The 12,863-nt window shown below is 36.7% G+C and overlaps 1 protein-coding gene across 3 annotated transcripts in view; it reads left to right on the top strand.

Moving 5' to 3' along the window:
* Positions 1 to 12,863, top strand: part of RNF115 (ring finger protein 115) — a 55,152-nt gene that overhangs the window by 15,289 nt on the left and 27,000 nt on the right. For 2 of the 3 annotated variants that reach the window (XM_074318754.2, XM_074318755.2), the window contains 3 exons: positions 3,548 to 3,606; positions 4,471 to 4,522; positions 6,882 to 6,939. In XM_074318754.2, coding sequence (XP_074174855.1) covers positions 3,597 to 3,606; positions 4,471 to 4,522; positions 6,882 to 6,939 — 120 coding nt within the window. In that variant the 5' untranslated portion in view covers positions 3,548 to 3,596. The remainder of the gene's footprint in view (positions 1 to 3,547; positions 3,607 to 4,470; positions 4,523 to 6,881; positions 6,940 to 12,863) is intronic. The other variant, XM_019739910.3, reaches the window with a different exon arrangement.

Raw genomic sequence — 12,863 nt, 5'->3', positions numbered from 1 at the left:
CTCTGTTTTCAGGTAGATTAGCTGATTGAGAAACACTGCTGAATATGAATAGTAAAAGTAAACGGGCCGCTTAGTAGCTCTTTTTCATTGTAATTAAGTAAATTGGCCTTCTGGGCTTTTTCTGTGTATGGCCTCTGAACTTGCTTTTATATGAATCTGTGAATCTTCCTCTAAGAGACAGGTCTTTTCTTGGTCTGCTAAATTAGATTTCTGAGCTTGTAAGATGAAAGGTTTCAGACCCACGGTTGTAAGGGGGCTGAGTGGCTGCTGAATTTCCCAAGGCCTCAACTCATTTGGCTTTGCCATAAACTTTTTCATTCAGTCTACAGCAAATTATAGTTCCTGTTCCTTTCTCTAAAAGCATAGTTATTTTCAATCAATGAAAAGACTGTATTTCCCAGATTTATTTTAATCGGTGGTTAAAATATGCTTTTTTAAACTATGATAAGGAGGTTTCTAAAATGTGTTTTTTCTTATCAGCCAAAAGCTTGATAGTATTTACTTAAAAGACTTATGGTACTGAAAGGGAGCAGACTTTGCCACCTCAAAATTTGCCACTTTGGGATGTTGATTATTTTAGGTTGGTTAATTGTAAGAAACAGCAGACCCGGGAGAAGCTGAAAACCTAGTAGAAGTACCTTTTGTAAAAGGACATTTACATTTGTAAGGGAAATCTCCATTTGTAAAGGTGTTTCCTTCACAGTGGAGAAGGCTTGGACTTAAATCTGCATAACAGTGTAACCCTTGTTTGCTGTTTTTCCCAGTAACTTCCCTTGGCTGACTCTACCGCCAACGCTGTCTTTGGGCTTTAGCTGTGAGGGCAGTATTTAAGGTGTTGGCCTCCGTCATTTGGGGGAGTTACCCAGTGTTCCCGGGTGTCCCTCATGTTTACAGGAGGTATGCGTGTGATTCAGCTTTGTGTCTCCCCTGCTCGTCTGTCTTGGGTTCATTTATTTGTCCAGCCAGAAGAACCTTGAAGAGTACAGGATAATTTTTCCTCCCCGACAGCACTGAAGCAGATTTAATAGAATTGTTTGGTTATTTGAATTAATATTTCTATAGAATAACAGTGAATGTTAAGTTTTTTCCTTACAGAGATTATTTTTTAATGGGGCGAGTTAGGTGATATGCAAGTAGATGAATAAGATAATTTTGCATAAAAATACTTGATACGACATTTTATTTATTTTGCGGACCCCTCTAAGAAAAATTCATTTGTTGTGAACCCTGAGAAGGAATTTATCTGCTAAGATAGACTCCCATGGTCAATCGAGGGCCCAAGTTTTATAAATAAGAGTCCAGTGGCCATTTATTGTCAGGGCTACTCACGTACTCTGTACCAGGAAGAACCTCAGACTGAACTCAGCTTCTCGCACCCGCCTGCTTGTTTAGGCGTCTGAGTCAACTGAGAAACCTGGCTTTGTCTTCCTACCAACAGATTGAGACCTGCTCTCCTCAGTCAGAACTGTCTGATTAGGGTGCCTCATTTACATAAGGGACCTACTGGAGATCCTGGGCAGGACCGTTTGCACCTCCCCTTTAACTCCTTGGAACAAAACTTGAGTTGCTCCCTGAATCTGTGCCTTCCTGGCTGTGGCTCCTTTTTGCTCAAATGTTTTTTATTCTTTATTACAGTCTAAAATTAATTTTGATTTACAATTTTTTCAGATTTTTTTATTCCCATCCCCTCATCCATAACCTTTGGTAACCGTCAGCTTGTTCTCTATATGAATCTGTTTCTGTTTTGTTTTTTGTTTTTTTTAAGATTCCACATGTAAGATCATATGGTATTTGTCTTTTCCTGACTTAACTTCGCTTAGCATAGTACCCTCCAGGTCCACCCATGTTGTTGCAAATGGTAAGATTTCCTTCTGTTTTATGGCCGAGTAATATTCCATTGTGTGTGTACACACACCACTTTGTCATTCATCTGTTGATGGACTTCTAGGTTGCTTCCATATCTTGGCTATTACTAGTAATAGTGCAGTGAACATAGGGGTGCGTGTATCTTTTCAAATTATTTTGTTTTCTTCCAATAAATACCCGGAAGTGAAGTTGGCTGGATTGAATGGCAGCTTTCATTTTCTGAGGAATCTCCATGCTGTTTTCTATTAGTGGCTGCACTGATTTACAATCCTGCCAACTGTACAAGGGTTCCTTTTTTCCTGCATCCTTGCCAGCATTTATTTGTCGATTTTTTTTTTTTTTTATGATAGCCACTCTGACAGGTGTGAAGTGACATCTCACTGTGGTTTTAATTTGCATTTCCCTGGTGACTAGTGATATTGAGCATCTTTTCATATACCTGTTGGCCATCTCTGTGTCCTCTTGGGAGAAATGTTTATTCAGGTCCTCTGCCTTTTTTTTAATTGTGTGTTTTTTTGGTGTTAAATTGTATGAGCTCTTTATATATTTTGGATATTAACCTCTTATTGGATATATCATTTTTTAATATCTTCTCCCATTCAGTAGGTTGTCTTTTTCATTTTATTGGTTTTCTTACTGTGAAAAACCTTTTTAGTTTGTAGTCCCTTTTCTTTATTTCCTTTTTTATTTCCCTTGCTGGAGGAGATATGTATCCAAAAAGATACTGCTAAGGGCAGTGTCAAAGAGTTTCCTGCCTATGTTTTCTTCTAGGAGTTTTATAGTTTCAGGTCTAACATTTAAGTCTAATCCATTTTGAGTTTATTTTTGTATGTGGTTTAAGAAAATGATCCAATTTCCTTTTTTTTTTGCATGTATATGTAGTTTTGTCAACACTACTTATTAAAGAGACTGTCTTTACCCCTTTATGTATCTTTGCCTCATTTGTCATATATTAATTGACCATATCAGTGAGGATTTATTTCTGAGCTCTCTATTCTATTCCATTGGGGGTGTGTGTGTGTGTGTGTGTGTGTGTGTGTGTGTGTGTATGCTTTTATGGCATACCATACCATTCTGGTTATTGTAGCTTTGTAGTATAGTTTGATATCAGGGAGCGTGATACCTCTACTTTGTTCTTTTTGAAGATTTCTTTGGCTAACTGGGGTCTTATACTCCCTTTATTTGGAATCATCGGTAATCAAAAAATAGATTAGAAACATTATAATAAAACTTCATTGTAAAATCCTAGTCTCCAAATTGATTTATGCTGTGATTCAGTTTATGTCTCCTATATGTACATAGTAAAAAAAATAGCAGTTTCTGTACCCATCAGTATCATATAATATTTTACTGCTCTGATATCTCTAGTGGAGCTTTTTCATTAGATATGAAGAGAAAATTAGTGAATTCATTCCAGTTTGAAAAAAAACCCAAATTAAAGGGGAAAAAAATCTTTGACATTATCCCTTTCAACTCTCAGTGGTACCACTTAAGAATTGGGAACCTTATTCTGCAAACAGCTTATGGAATTTATTTGCCAGAATATAAAAGAAAAAAACTGTTCCAGGAGTGAGCAAGCACATACAACATTTCACAGCATCAGCTTGTGTACTGCATGTTATTCTGAAACTACATACTCAGCTTTCTAATGAAAGACTTTTATTTCTTCTTTCTTTTGTAGGAATATATTTGTCCCAGATGTGAATCAGGCTTTATTGAAGAAGTGACAGATGATTCCAGGTATTGTACAAGCTCATGGTTAAATCAGGCATTGTTACCAAAATTATTCTCTCTCAGCGTTGACTGAATAGAAAGGAATTTGTTTTATGACTTATCCTGTCTGCTGAGAGCAAGACTGGTGCGGTGGGGAGTGGCGGAGGGAAGGGGAAGAAAAATGGGAAAATTTGGCAAGTGATGTGAAAATGGGTATGATGGGATGTAGTTTTTGGTTGTGTGTGACATTCCTTGGAAACCACACATCAGAGGATTCGTAAGTCTGGTAAGTGTTCATTTGTTTTCTGAGACTTCAGGATTGGTTCTTCTAGATTACTGGTTGGTTTTTAATGACCACTGTTGCTTGGAGGTAAACTGCTGTTACACCTCCTTGGTGGGTTGGGGAGCCACTTCTGACGAAAATATCTGACACAATAAACTGGCTGTTTTCTAGCCAGGGAAACTGAGTAATTATTCTGCTTTGAGGAAGCCTTGGGTCCTTGTTCTTATTAGGGTTATCATGGTCAAACATATGCCATCTTGCTACTGTGATATTAATATTTGGGTTTGTAATGCTTCAAATTGGCTCTCACTGGTCTTAAAACTTATAAAAAGGGGAAATACTTCTGAAAGTGACCGTATTATACATTATTGGTTAATATGAAGAAAACTAAACATTTAATAAAAAGTAGAATTGCATTGATAAGCTGGCTTATTTTGGCTGAACACAGTGACACGTTTGTTCTTTTGTGCCTGTGTGGTTATACATTAGTTGGACAGTTGCAGAAGTACTGACTGGATGAAAAGAATCTGTAATCTGAAACTTCTTTTAATCTTGATTTGGGGGAGTTTAATGGCAGTAAATAATTCCTTTACTGTTGCTGTTGGCAGAATTTAAAGTTGAAGGTCCCTTCCACAACCAGGAAAAACTACACATTTTACAGTATGTACTATTAGTTTAATTTTATTAATGATTGGTGATTATATATAAATGAGTTGGAGCTTCTGAGGCAGCATATGGCATGGGAACTAGCTTGGTATACGCACTAATAATCTTGGTTTTAAATAACACGGTACCAACTCTAAACCTGTAAGATTAGCATGATAGCAAAATTTGCAATTTTGTGTGGATGGCATGCTAATTTGGCTCTGCATGTGTTAAATAAAGAGCATATTGGTTGTTGGGGGTAATTAATGGACTTTGTTTTTCCTTCTAAATTTTATAATGGTAATATTGGTTTCTTTAGGCCTATATATGAACTGTGGTTATAAATGAGATTGTGGATAGCTGCAGGATGAGTCTTTTCTAGCAGAGAACTATGAATTCTGTGGACTCTGCTTCTACTTGAATTAGCAGTTCTCTTATTTGTGTCTTTGTAGGTCAGAGGTTGTACTGTACAGGTATGATTGGTAGCAAATACTCACATGCAAAGATTATGTCTTTATGTCTTTTGAAAGACTAGTATTTTAAATAGTTGAAGAAATCTTTTTCTTAGTGTCTCAGAGGCAGCATGGTATTTCCTTCTGCCAAGTTAATAAACATTTGCTGATTTGAATGCTTAACAATTACAGTGGTGAATAGTGGATGGTAAAAATTAATAAGAGGAAGTCCTTGCATGTAAATATTTCATAACGGGCCCGGTGTGCTACTAGACATACATACAGAGAGGCACCTTATAACTTTTCTTAAGCTTTGTAACATTTCTCAGAACAATGTGGTTGTTTTTGTTATCCCTTCTCTATGATCAGCCCTATCACTCATAAGATACAAAGGAATTTTAAGGAAAGGAAATGCTGAGGGATTTTCATGGGGTGCAGAACCCCAAAAGATAGTTGATAGCTTTAATTATAAGGATATTTGAATCCCTGAAATTATGTAGGAAAAGCAGTTAACGGCCCTGCGAGTCTTTCTAGGCTTGAGCAATAAAATGGATACACAGACACTCAACTTTAGTTTTTTTAAAGGTGTGTGGTAGCTTAGTATTTATTTGGCATGGATTGTACTTTTGGGCTTGTTCTACATTTGAAGTATTTTTTACAAAAGCATTTTTAACTTCCGAAGCGAATATGGATGTTAAATGGTTTCTAATCAGAATAAGGCCTGAGAATGATTACACGGAGAATGGCATTAGCTTTGCTTTTTCCCTTGTGGTTCTAAACTAACCAGAGTATGTTTCTTAATGAGCTCAGCACAGTGCCTGGACTGGGGTTGTAATTCTGAAAGTGAAAGCTGTTTGTCGTAGTGTGTGGACTTTGTGTCACACACAAAGTTTGTGCACTTACGTGTGTCTCTTGAAGTAAAAGTGATATCTTGCAGTTTTTGTGATTCTTTCCATTCCCCTTTCCCCAAAGAATTCCCCAGATCTTTGCAAATTTCATGGAGACAATGGGATCTAACATTTCTTTGGGAATAGGTAGTTATTTTATTGTTTACACATGTGGTATTAATTTAACAACTTTTATTTTCAAGGTGCCAATATAGAACATGGCCAATACAGAATATAGAATAGAGTTTTCAAAAGTGATGAGTGATCTATATAGTGTCTGACACATAATAAACACTCTACATATATTTGTGGTATTAATAGTCTTTACCCTCTGAATTTATATTTATGAAAGGAGGGAAAGGGGTAGAAATGGATGAGAAAAATTCTAGGTATTTATAATACAAGGTAAAGTTCAGAATCAAAGGGTGTGGCGGGGTCTCATTTGGTTGGTGAGCTCAGCAAAGACTTCATGAAGGGAGTAGGATTTGAGAAGGGCTCGGAGGGATGTATAGGACAAAGAATGGGATAAACTATCAAGAAAAAGCAATGAGCCCTTTTATAAAGTGCTGAATATAGTACCAGTCCCCTCACAATACCACGTTTAACTATTCCCAAGAAATATTGACTGTTGTAGTCTTAAATATGTTTATCTGGTAGTTGAATCGTTTTTTTAGTGAAACATTATTTGGAGAATCTTGTTTTGTTACTTGGCCTCTTTGAGAATAAATGTTTTGTTTTTCTTCTTTTGCTAAGTCAAATTTGAATTGTATTGCTGGTTATGGGTCCTTCCTTCTGGGGTGCCCTCTCTCCCCAATATTTCACTTGATTTTTCCTTTGTGTTGTAGTTTGTTATAATATTTTTCATAGATTAGTCCACATGCCAGTTCTTCATAATTTCCTTTGTAGATGTCATGTTGGGATGAGTTCTTTTCCCTTCTTGGGTTTTGTGCTCATTGTACCATTCTATATTTAGGCTTCTGGGAGGGAGGCTTGCTCCTGGGAATAGAATCACTACTCATTCCTTTTTCTCTTTAGTTTTTTAGGTGGTGGCGGAGGCCGGATGGACAATAGCACATCAACACATTTTGCAGAGGTAAGTTTTCCTTTGGCTGTAGGAATGCTTTAGTGAGTGGGTGGATGTGAAAATCATGACATATTTTTCCCTTCCCAGTGCAACAAAACAACAGAATGGATAAGGAAAATGTGGGAAAGAGTAGCCCTTAGAAAGATTTGTGTTTTTAGGAGCTGGGGCGTTGGCATAACACTTTTGGTAAACCCTCGATTAGGAGAGAGTAATAGCTTCTGGCTGTGCTGTTTTAAATGTGGTGGTGTTTTCAATTCTGTTTTCTGATTCTTTATTGTGTATATGTTGTGAAAATAAAAAGCTTGTGTTGTTTTTTAAATAGCAGTCTTGCAGATTCTGCTTTAGTGGTATGATAGCCAAGGAAAAGACAGGCCAGGAGAAGTTGTTCTAGAAGTCACAGTAAGGCACAGTCTTCAACTTTACCCAGAGGTACTGGTTTCTAGAGATCACCTCTAATGAGCATGGCAGTTTAGTATAATTGGGATTAGGGGGCCAGATTAAGGATAAGATATTCACTTGTCTTCTAGATCTCAAGATGGGACCTATAATTAATTTCCAATTCTTTATATAATGCATCATCTATATTTGGGGTGGGGGTGTCTTAACTGTGATTTTAAAATAAAGTGTTAGTGTGCATCTTTGAATACCATTTTAGACTAAATTCAGAGTAATTTTCTTTTTTCACTTTATTTATTGACTTAAAGTTTGCTTTTTTTTTTGACCATTTTTAACTGTACAATTTAGTGGCATTATGTACTCTTTGCTTTTAATCATTTAGAGACTAGTCTTCCAGCTCAGCCTACAAAAAACACTGGTTTGCTTTGCTGCTATTGTCACAGAATTTACTTGGTTCTAGAAAGCTAAGAGATGCTAAAGGAGAAAAAAGTTAAATCGCATAATCAATTTCTTTTTGTTTCATTATATTATTAGCCTCTTCCGGAGGTAGCTCAAATGCCTTAAGCTAGCAAAATTTTGATATTTATTTGTGGGTAAATTAAAAGTGTTTTAGCATTATATTTGAAAAGTGGTATTCAATTAAGGAGCCCTTAACACCCTAAGCCTCTCTTCCTTCTGAAAATTATCTTAAGCCCTATAGCCCCTCAGATTTGTATGTTCTTAGATTTATGGTCAAGAAAATTGAAATCTTTGGGAACTAGTCCTATTTTATTAAGAGCCTTTTCTTTTACGTACTTAATAGCCAGTATTAAGTTTTTGGGTTAACTCTGAACTGCCTTGGTACATGGGTGGATAAAAGTGACTCCAGACAGATCATGTCTTTGAACTCCCATTTTCATTTCCTCATTTTGATGGATTGAAAACATTTAAAATTGATTCTGCTTGCGAGGCCTAGAAGTCTTTCTGATTTTAGTATGTTTGTTTCCCCTTGTGTGTGCTATTCCTGATAACACAAGTGGTCACTTAACTGATTATGCATACGCAGAAGCAGCTTCATCTGATTTTCCTTAAGTGTTAGTTCTCCTTTAGGAAATAGAAATACGTTGGTCTGTCAGTTTTATAGATATGACTCACCAGGAGGAGATGCACTAAGAAGAAAAATAAACATGTGCAGTCAGTTTCCTAACTTTAGCAATGCTAAATCTGACACTGATGGCGTGAGCTATCATACTTGAGGTGTTAAAGTAATTTTGCTGAGTCATAGCTGTGACTTCATGTTCTTTAGGGTTTGTCACAAGGGCATGATAATGCCCAGCTTTCCCTCTATAGAATTTCCTTGTCATCATGCATGAATATTTCAGTTTTTTCTTTTTCAAACTTCCTATTTTAAAAAAATAGAAAAAAATTGCCTGTTTTTATAACACAGAAGTTGCCAGGGTTTAAAAAAAAAGTCAGCTAAGTGGTCTATGTTGAGTGCTTTAGTATACACAGCATCTGCTAGAACTAGGGGCAGGAAACAAACATCGTGGTTGCCTTGCCTGCAAGGGACTTATAATTTATTTAGGGAACAAATGAAAACACATATGAAACAAATAGGAAAACAACAAAGAGGACAGAGAATATAATAAACCTAGTGCGGGGTCTGTGTAACAACCACTGTGGGGAGAGATTAGATTAGGTGGGCTGCAGTCTTTGGAAAGACTAAAAGTCTTCAAGGGGAGACATCAGATGACCAAGTGATGTACCTGGAACCAGACAACCTGAGTTCAAATCTTGGGTCTGCCACTTAATGACTGTATACCCTGGACAAAATGACTCTGTGTCTCTATTTCCTCCTCTGTAAATTGGGGGAAATAATCCCTACCTCATAGAGTTGTTGTGCGGGTTCGGTGAGTTAATACATGCCAGGTGTGAAGGCCAGTGTGTCTGACATAGGAATGCTTAATACATTTTAGCCATTATGAAGACTTCACGGAGAGGGTAACGCTTCATGGAAAAGGTGAAACAGGGCTTCAAGTACTAGAGCCTTGAAGAGTAGGTGGAGTTTAGATAAGCAACGAGGTAAGAAAAGCTTATTTCAAGATTGTACTCATAAGCTATAAGGTTTTATACTCCTGTCCCTGGAGAAAAAAAGCTTAGAAAGAAAATTACATATAGAAACCAAAGTTATTTTTCTTTTAGTTGGTGATTTCAGCGAAGGGCTTATGCTCAATTTTGCTCGATTTTTCTTCAGGCCAGAGCTGCTGGTACAGTGAAGAGGTTCTTTTCTGTAATTAGCATTTAGTAATAGCTGAATTCTTAAAATACTAGATATATTAGAAGAGGCTTAGTCCAAGCAACATTTCCTAACAGATTTAGTATTGATTTTTTTTTTTTTTTTTTTTTTTTTTTGGAGATAAGAGTGTGAAGATGGAAGGGTGGGAGGAGGTCGGTTGCCAGTTAATGTGTGAGGGCCACAGGAGAGTGAATCTAAAAATGTTGCCAGCAGTTTGTGGAGAGAGAAGACATTGCTCTACAGAGGTCCCTGATGATAACCTAGGGAATTGAGTCCATGGCTACCTGAGGGTTTCATTGATTACTGGAGAGCTTCTGACCGTGGCGTGGTGCCAAGGAGACATCTGATCTGAGAGTCTCAGCTTACCCGAAAGGATCACTTCAGTACAAGAGTGGCTGTGTCTGCTGTCTCCGATTAGCAGAAAATAGATAGATGGCTTCCTAGAAATAGAGCTCCACGTATGCACTAAAGGGCAGGGTGCTCTGAACAGTCTGATTGATATTTATTTAAATAAAATTAGTTTTGGTACATACGTAGCATTATCATGGTATTAAAGAATATCTGGAGTCTCACCATTCTTCCTTTCTCCATAAATTTTCTTTCGGGTTTTGTCCTGAGGCATGCGGTAGATACTGAAAGATATTATAACAACATAAAGAAAATTTTTTTCTTAAATGAAAAATTTCCCATCCTCATTACCATATTTTAGCTTTATTTTTTTGCATAATACTTTTCATTTCTCACATGCATGCTTTGTAACTGTTTTCAGATGCAAGCATTGTGTGTACCATATTGTATTTCTGTTTTTTTAAATTTACTTAGAACTATATCAGGTCTTCTTTCTCATCTCCATAGTTTACAAGAATTATGTATTTTATGACTTCAAATTCTTTCACGTCTGTACTATAGTTATTAAACTATTGTCCTATGTTAAACATGTCTGGTTTTATGTACTGGTTGGCCATTGGTTGTACTTCTTCCTAATACCCCTGAGTCTAGAACATATGGAGAAATATAGAAGCCAGACAGATGGAAATTAAAGCTTAGTTTTTATTCGGCCACATTTGACAATACAGTTGATCTGTGGCCAAATGGATGGTCTAAGTCTTTACAGGATGACCCACCTGAGAATTAGCGGCTGTAGAGCGGCGCTCCGACTCAGAACCACTTCTCTGGCATTTGTGCGGCTTCCTAATACATGAACTCCATCCATTGGAGAAATGTGAATTCAGCAGAAGGTAGGCTCTTGCCACTTACCAATCAGAAACATCACTTCTCTGGTACGGAAGAGTAATGGGGATCAGTGAGGAGGTCGGAGGTGGAAATGCGAGATCTGATTCTTCCCTCCTCTTCACCTGTGGGTGTAGTCATTTAAGCCTGTAGTTAGCTAGCAGGGGCCTGGGAGTAGTGTCTGCGGTGGTTGGGGGAGATTGTAATCAGTGAGGACAGTTTTGCTTCTACCTTCACGGAGACGCTCTCCGATACCAAATCATGCTCCTTTGCGTGTACTCCTGAGACCTGTGGAGAAAGCGCTGAAATAATCGAGAACAATATAAAGTTAAATTGAACTAAATAAAATTCTACCGATTTTGACACATGAAAATGACAATTTTGAATGATTCAACCTAGAAAAAAGAAGTGAAAGATTTCAAACTATCCTTCCTTAGGTATGAACCATCCTTTACCTGTTTGCTGTTCTTCTCAGTCTCAGCCAGAGGGCTTGTACTCAGAGGCCAGGTAGAGTTTGGATTGTTTGAGTAGATTCAATTGGATTGAATCTAAAGGTTGAATTAATTCAACCAAATCTTTCATGTGTCTCACTTTTTCGTATGAGGAGTTAAAAGAACTCATTTCACAGTACCTGCTTCATAGCCAATCAATTTGGAAATATCATAAAACTCCTGCAGTCTTCAGCAATTCAAAGAATAATTATGTTTCCACAATTCAGTACACACTAAGTTCACATCCCATAATACTGTTGTGAAGCTAAGACCATAACGTAAACTCACTGGTAACTGAAGGAAGAAGGAAGGGTAAAATGGAAAATATTCTTGTGCTCAGTCAGCTTTGCCAGTTTTCTGTTCAGTGAGTGCCAGTTGCCCAGAGTCCATGGCCTGTAAATTTAAACTCAATTGGGAAGAGGTGCCTTTCAAGAGATTGCTTAGGGCATAGCGCTTACAGTATTGGGGGGGTGTGCGCACGCGTGCATGCACATCATATTATTTCTTTGTGAATGGCATTTGAATGCTTTATGTTTTTGTAAAATTCAGGAATTTTCCATGGTGGTAACTATAGTTTTGAGATTTTTTTCTGAGGGCCCTCTCTTGCCCAACCAGCATTTTATAAACTTGTTAATTTCCATTTGCTTTTGAGCCTTATATTCCAGGTACCCTTGAACTGATTTAAGGGTGAGCACCTTTTTCTTTCATTTTCCACTGTTCTGGACACTCATTCTAATGCTTATTACTCCTTTTTTTTTAAAAAAACTGTTCTAATTTTTCATTAATTTATTGAACAAATCTATTTCCTCGAGACAGACATTTTAAAGTACAGGTCTTTTAAATTGTCCTCTTAGCTTTTAGGTTTGTAATAGTTTTATTTAACCTTCCTTTACCTCTTCTCTTACGTCCACATGCAGATCAAAATAAGATAAAAAGGTGTTTGGAGCAGCTAATCTAGCCATTTAACTGCCACTGATGGCAGTTTGAAGGTATAATGCTTCTAGAGCCATGGTAACCACATAATAGCCATATAATTCATCTTCCAAAATGGGATACTTAGATTATGAGAGAAACAATAAAAATAATAAAAATTATATAATGTTTTAGAAATTTATTTATTGACCAAAAAAATTGGTGTAATTATGTTGGTGGACTTGTAAAGAAATTTTGTTTAAAGACTTTTCAAAATAAAATTCCAAAAAATCAAAGTAATTTAGATCCTCAAAACCTGACAGATATTACAAGAAAGGAAAACTATGGACCAGTATCCCCTCAGAAACAGATGTGAAAATTCTAAACACAATTTTAGCAAATAGAACTCAACAATATATAAGATGGGTTATATGTCATAATAAGTGGGATTTATTCTAGGAATGCAAGGTTAGTTCAACATTGGAATGTTAGTTCAATATTTGAAAATCAACCAATGTGATTCACCATAGTAACATGAAAAATAAAAACTATATGATCATCTCAATAGATGCAAATAAAGTACTTGACAAAATTTAACATCAATATTTTAAATAAAAACCCAGCAAACT

Source organism: Rhinolophus sinicus, chromosome 7 (assembly GCF_057876585.1).
Source record: "Rhinolophus sinicus isolate RSI-liver-muscle chromosome 7, RSI-T2T, whole genome shotgun sequence".
Classification (NCBI taxonomy): Eukaryota; Metazoa; Chordata; class Mammalia; order Chiroptera; family Rhinolophidae; genus Rhinolophus; species Rhinolophus sinicus.
Note: the sequence above shows the minus strand (reverse complement) of the source record. Positions and strands in the feature narration are given on the sequence as shown.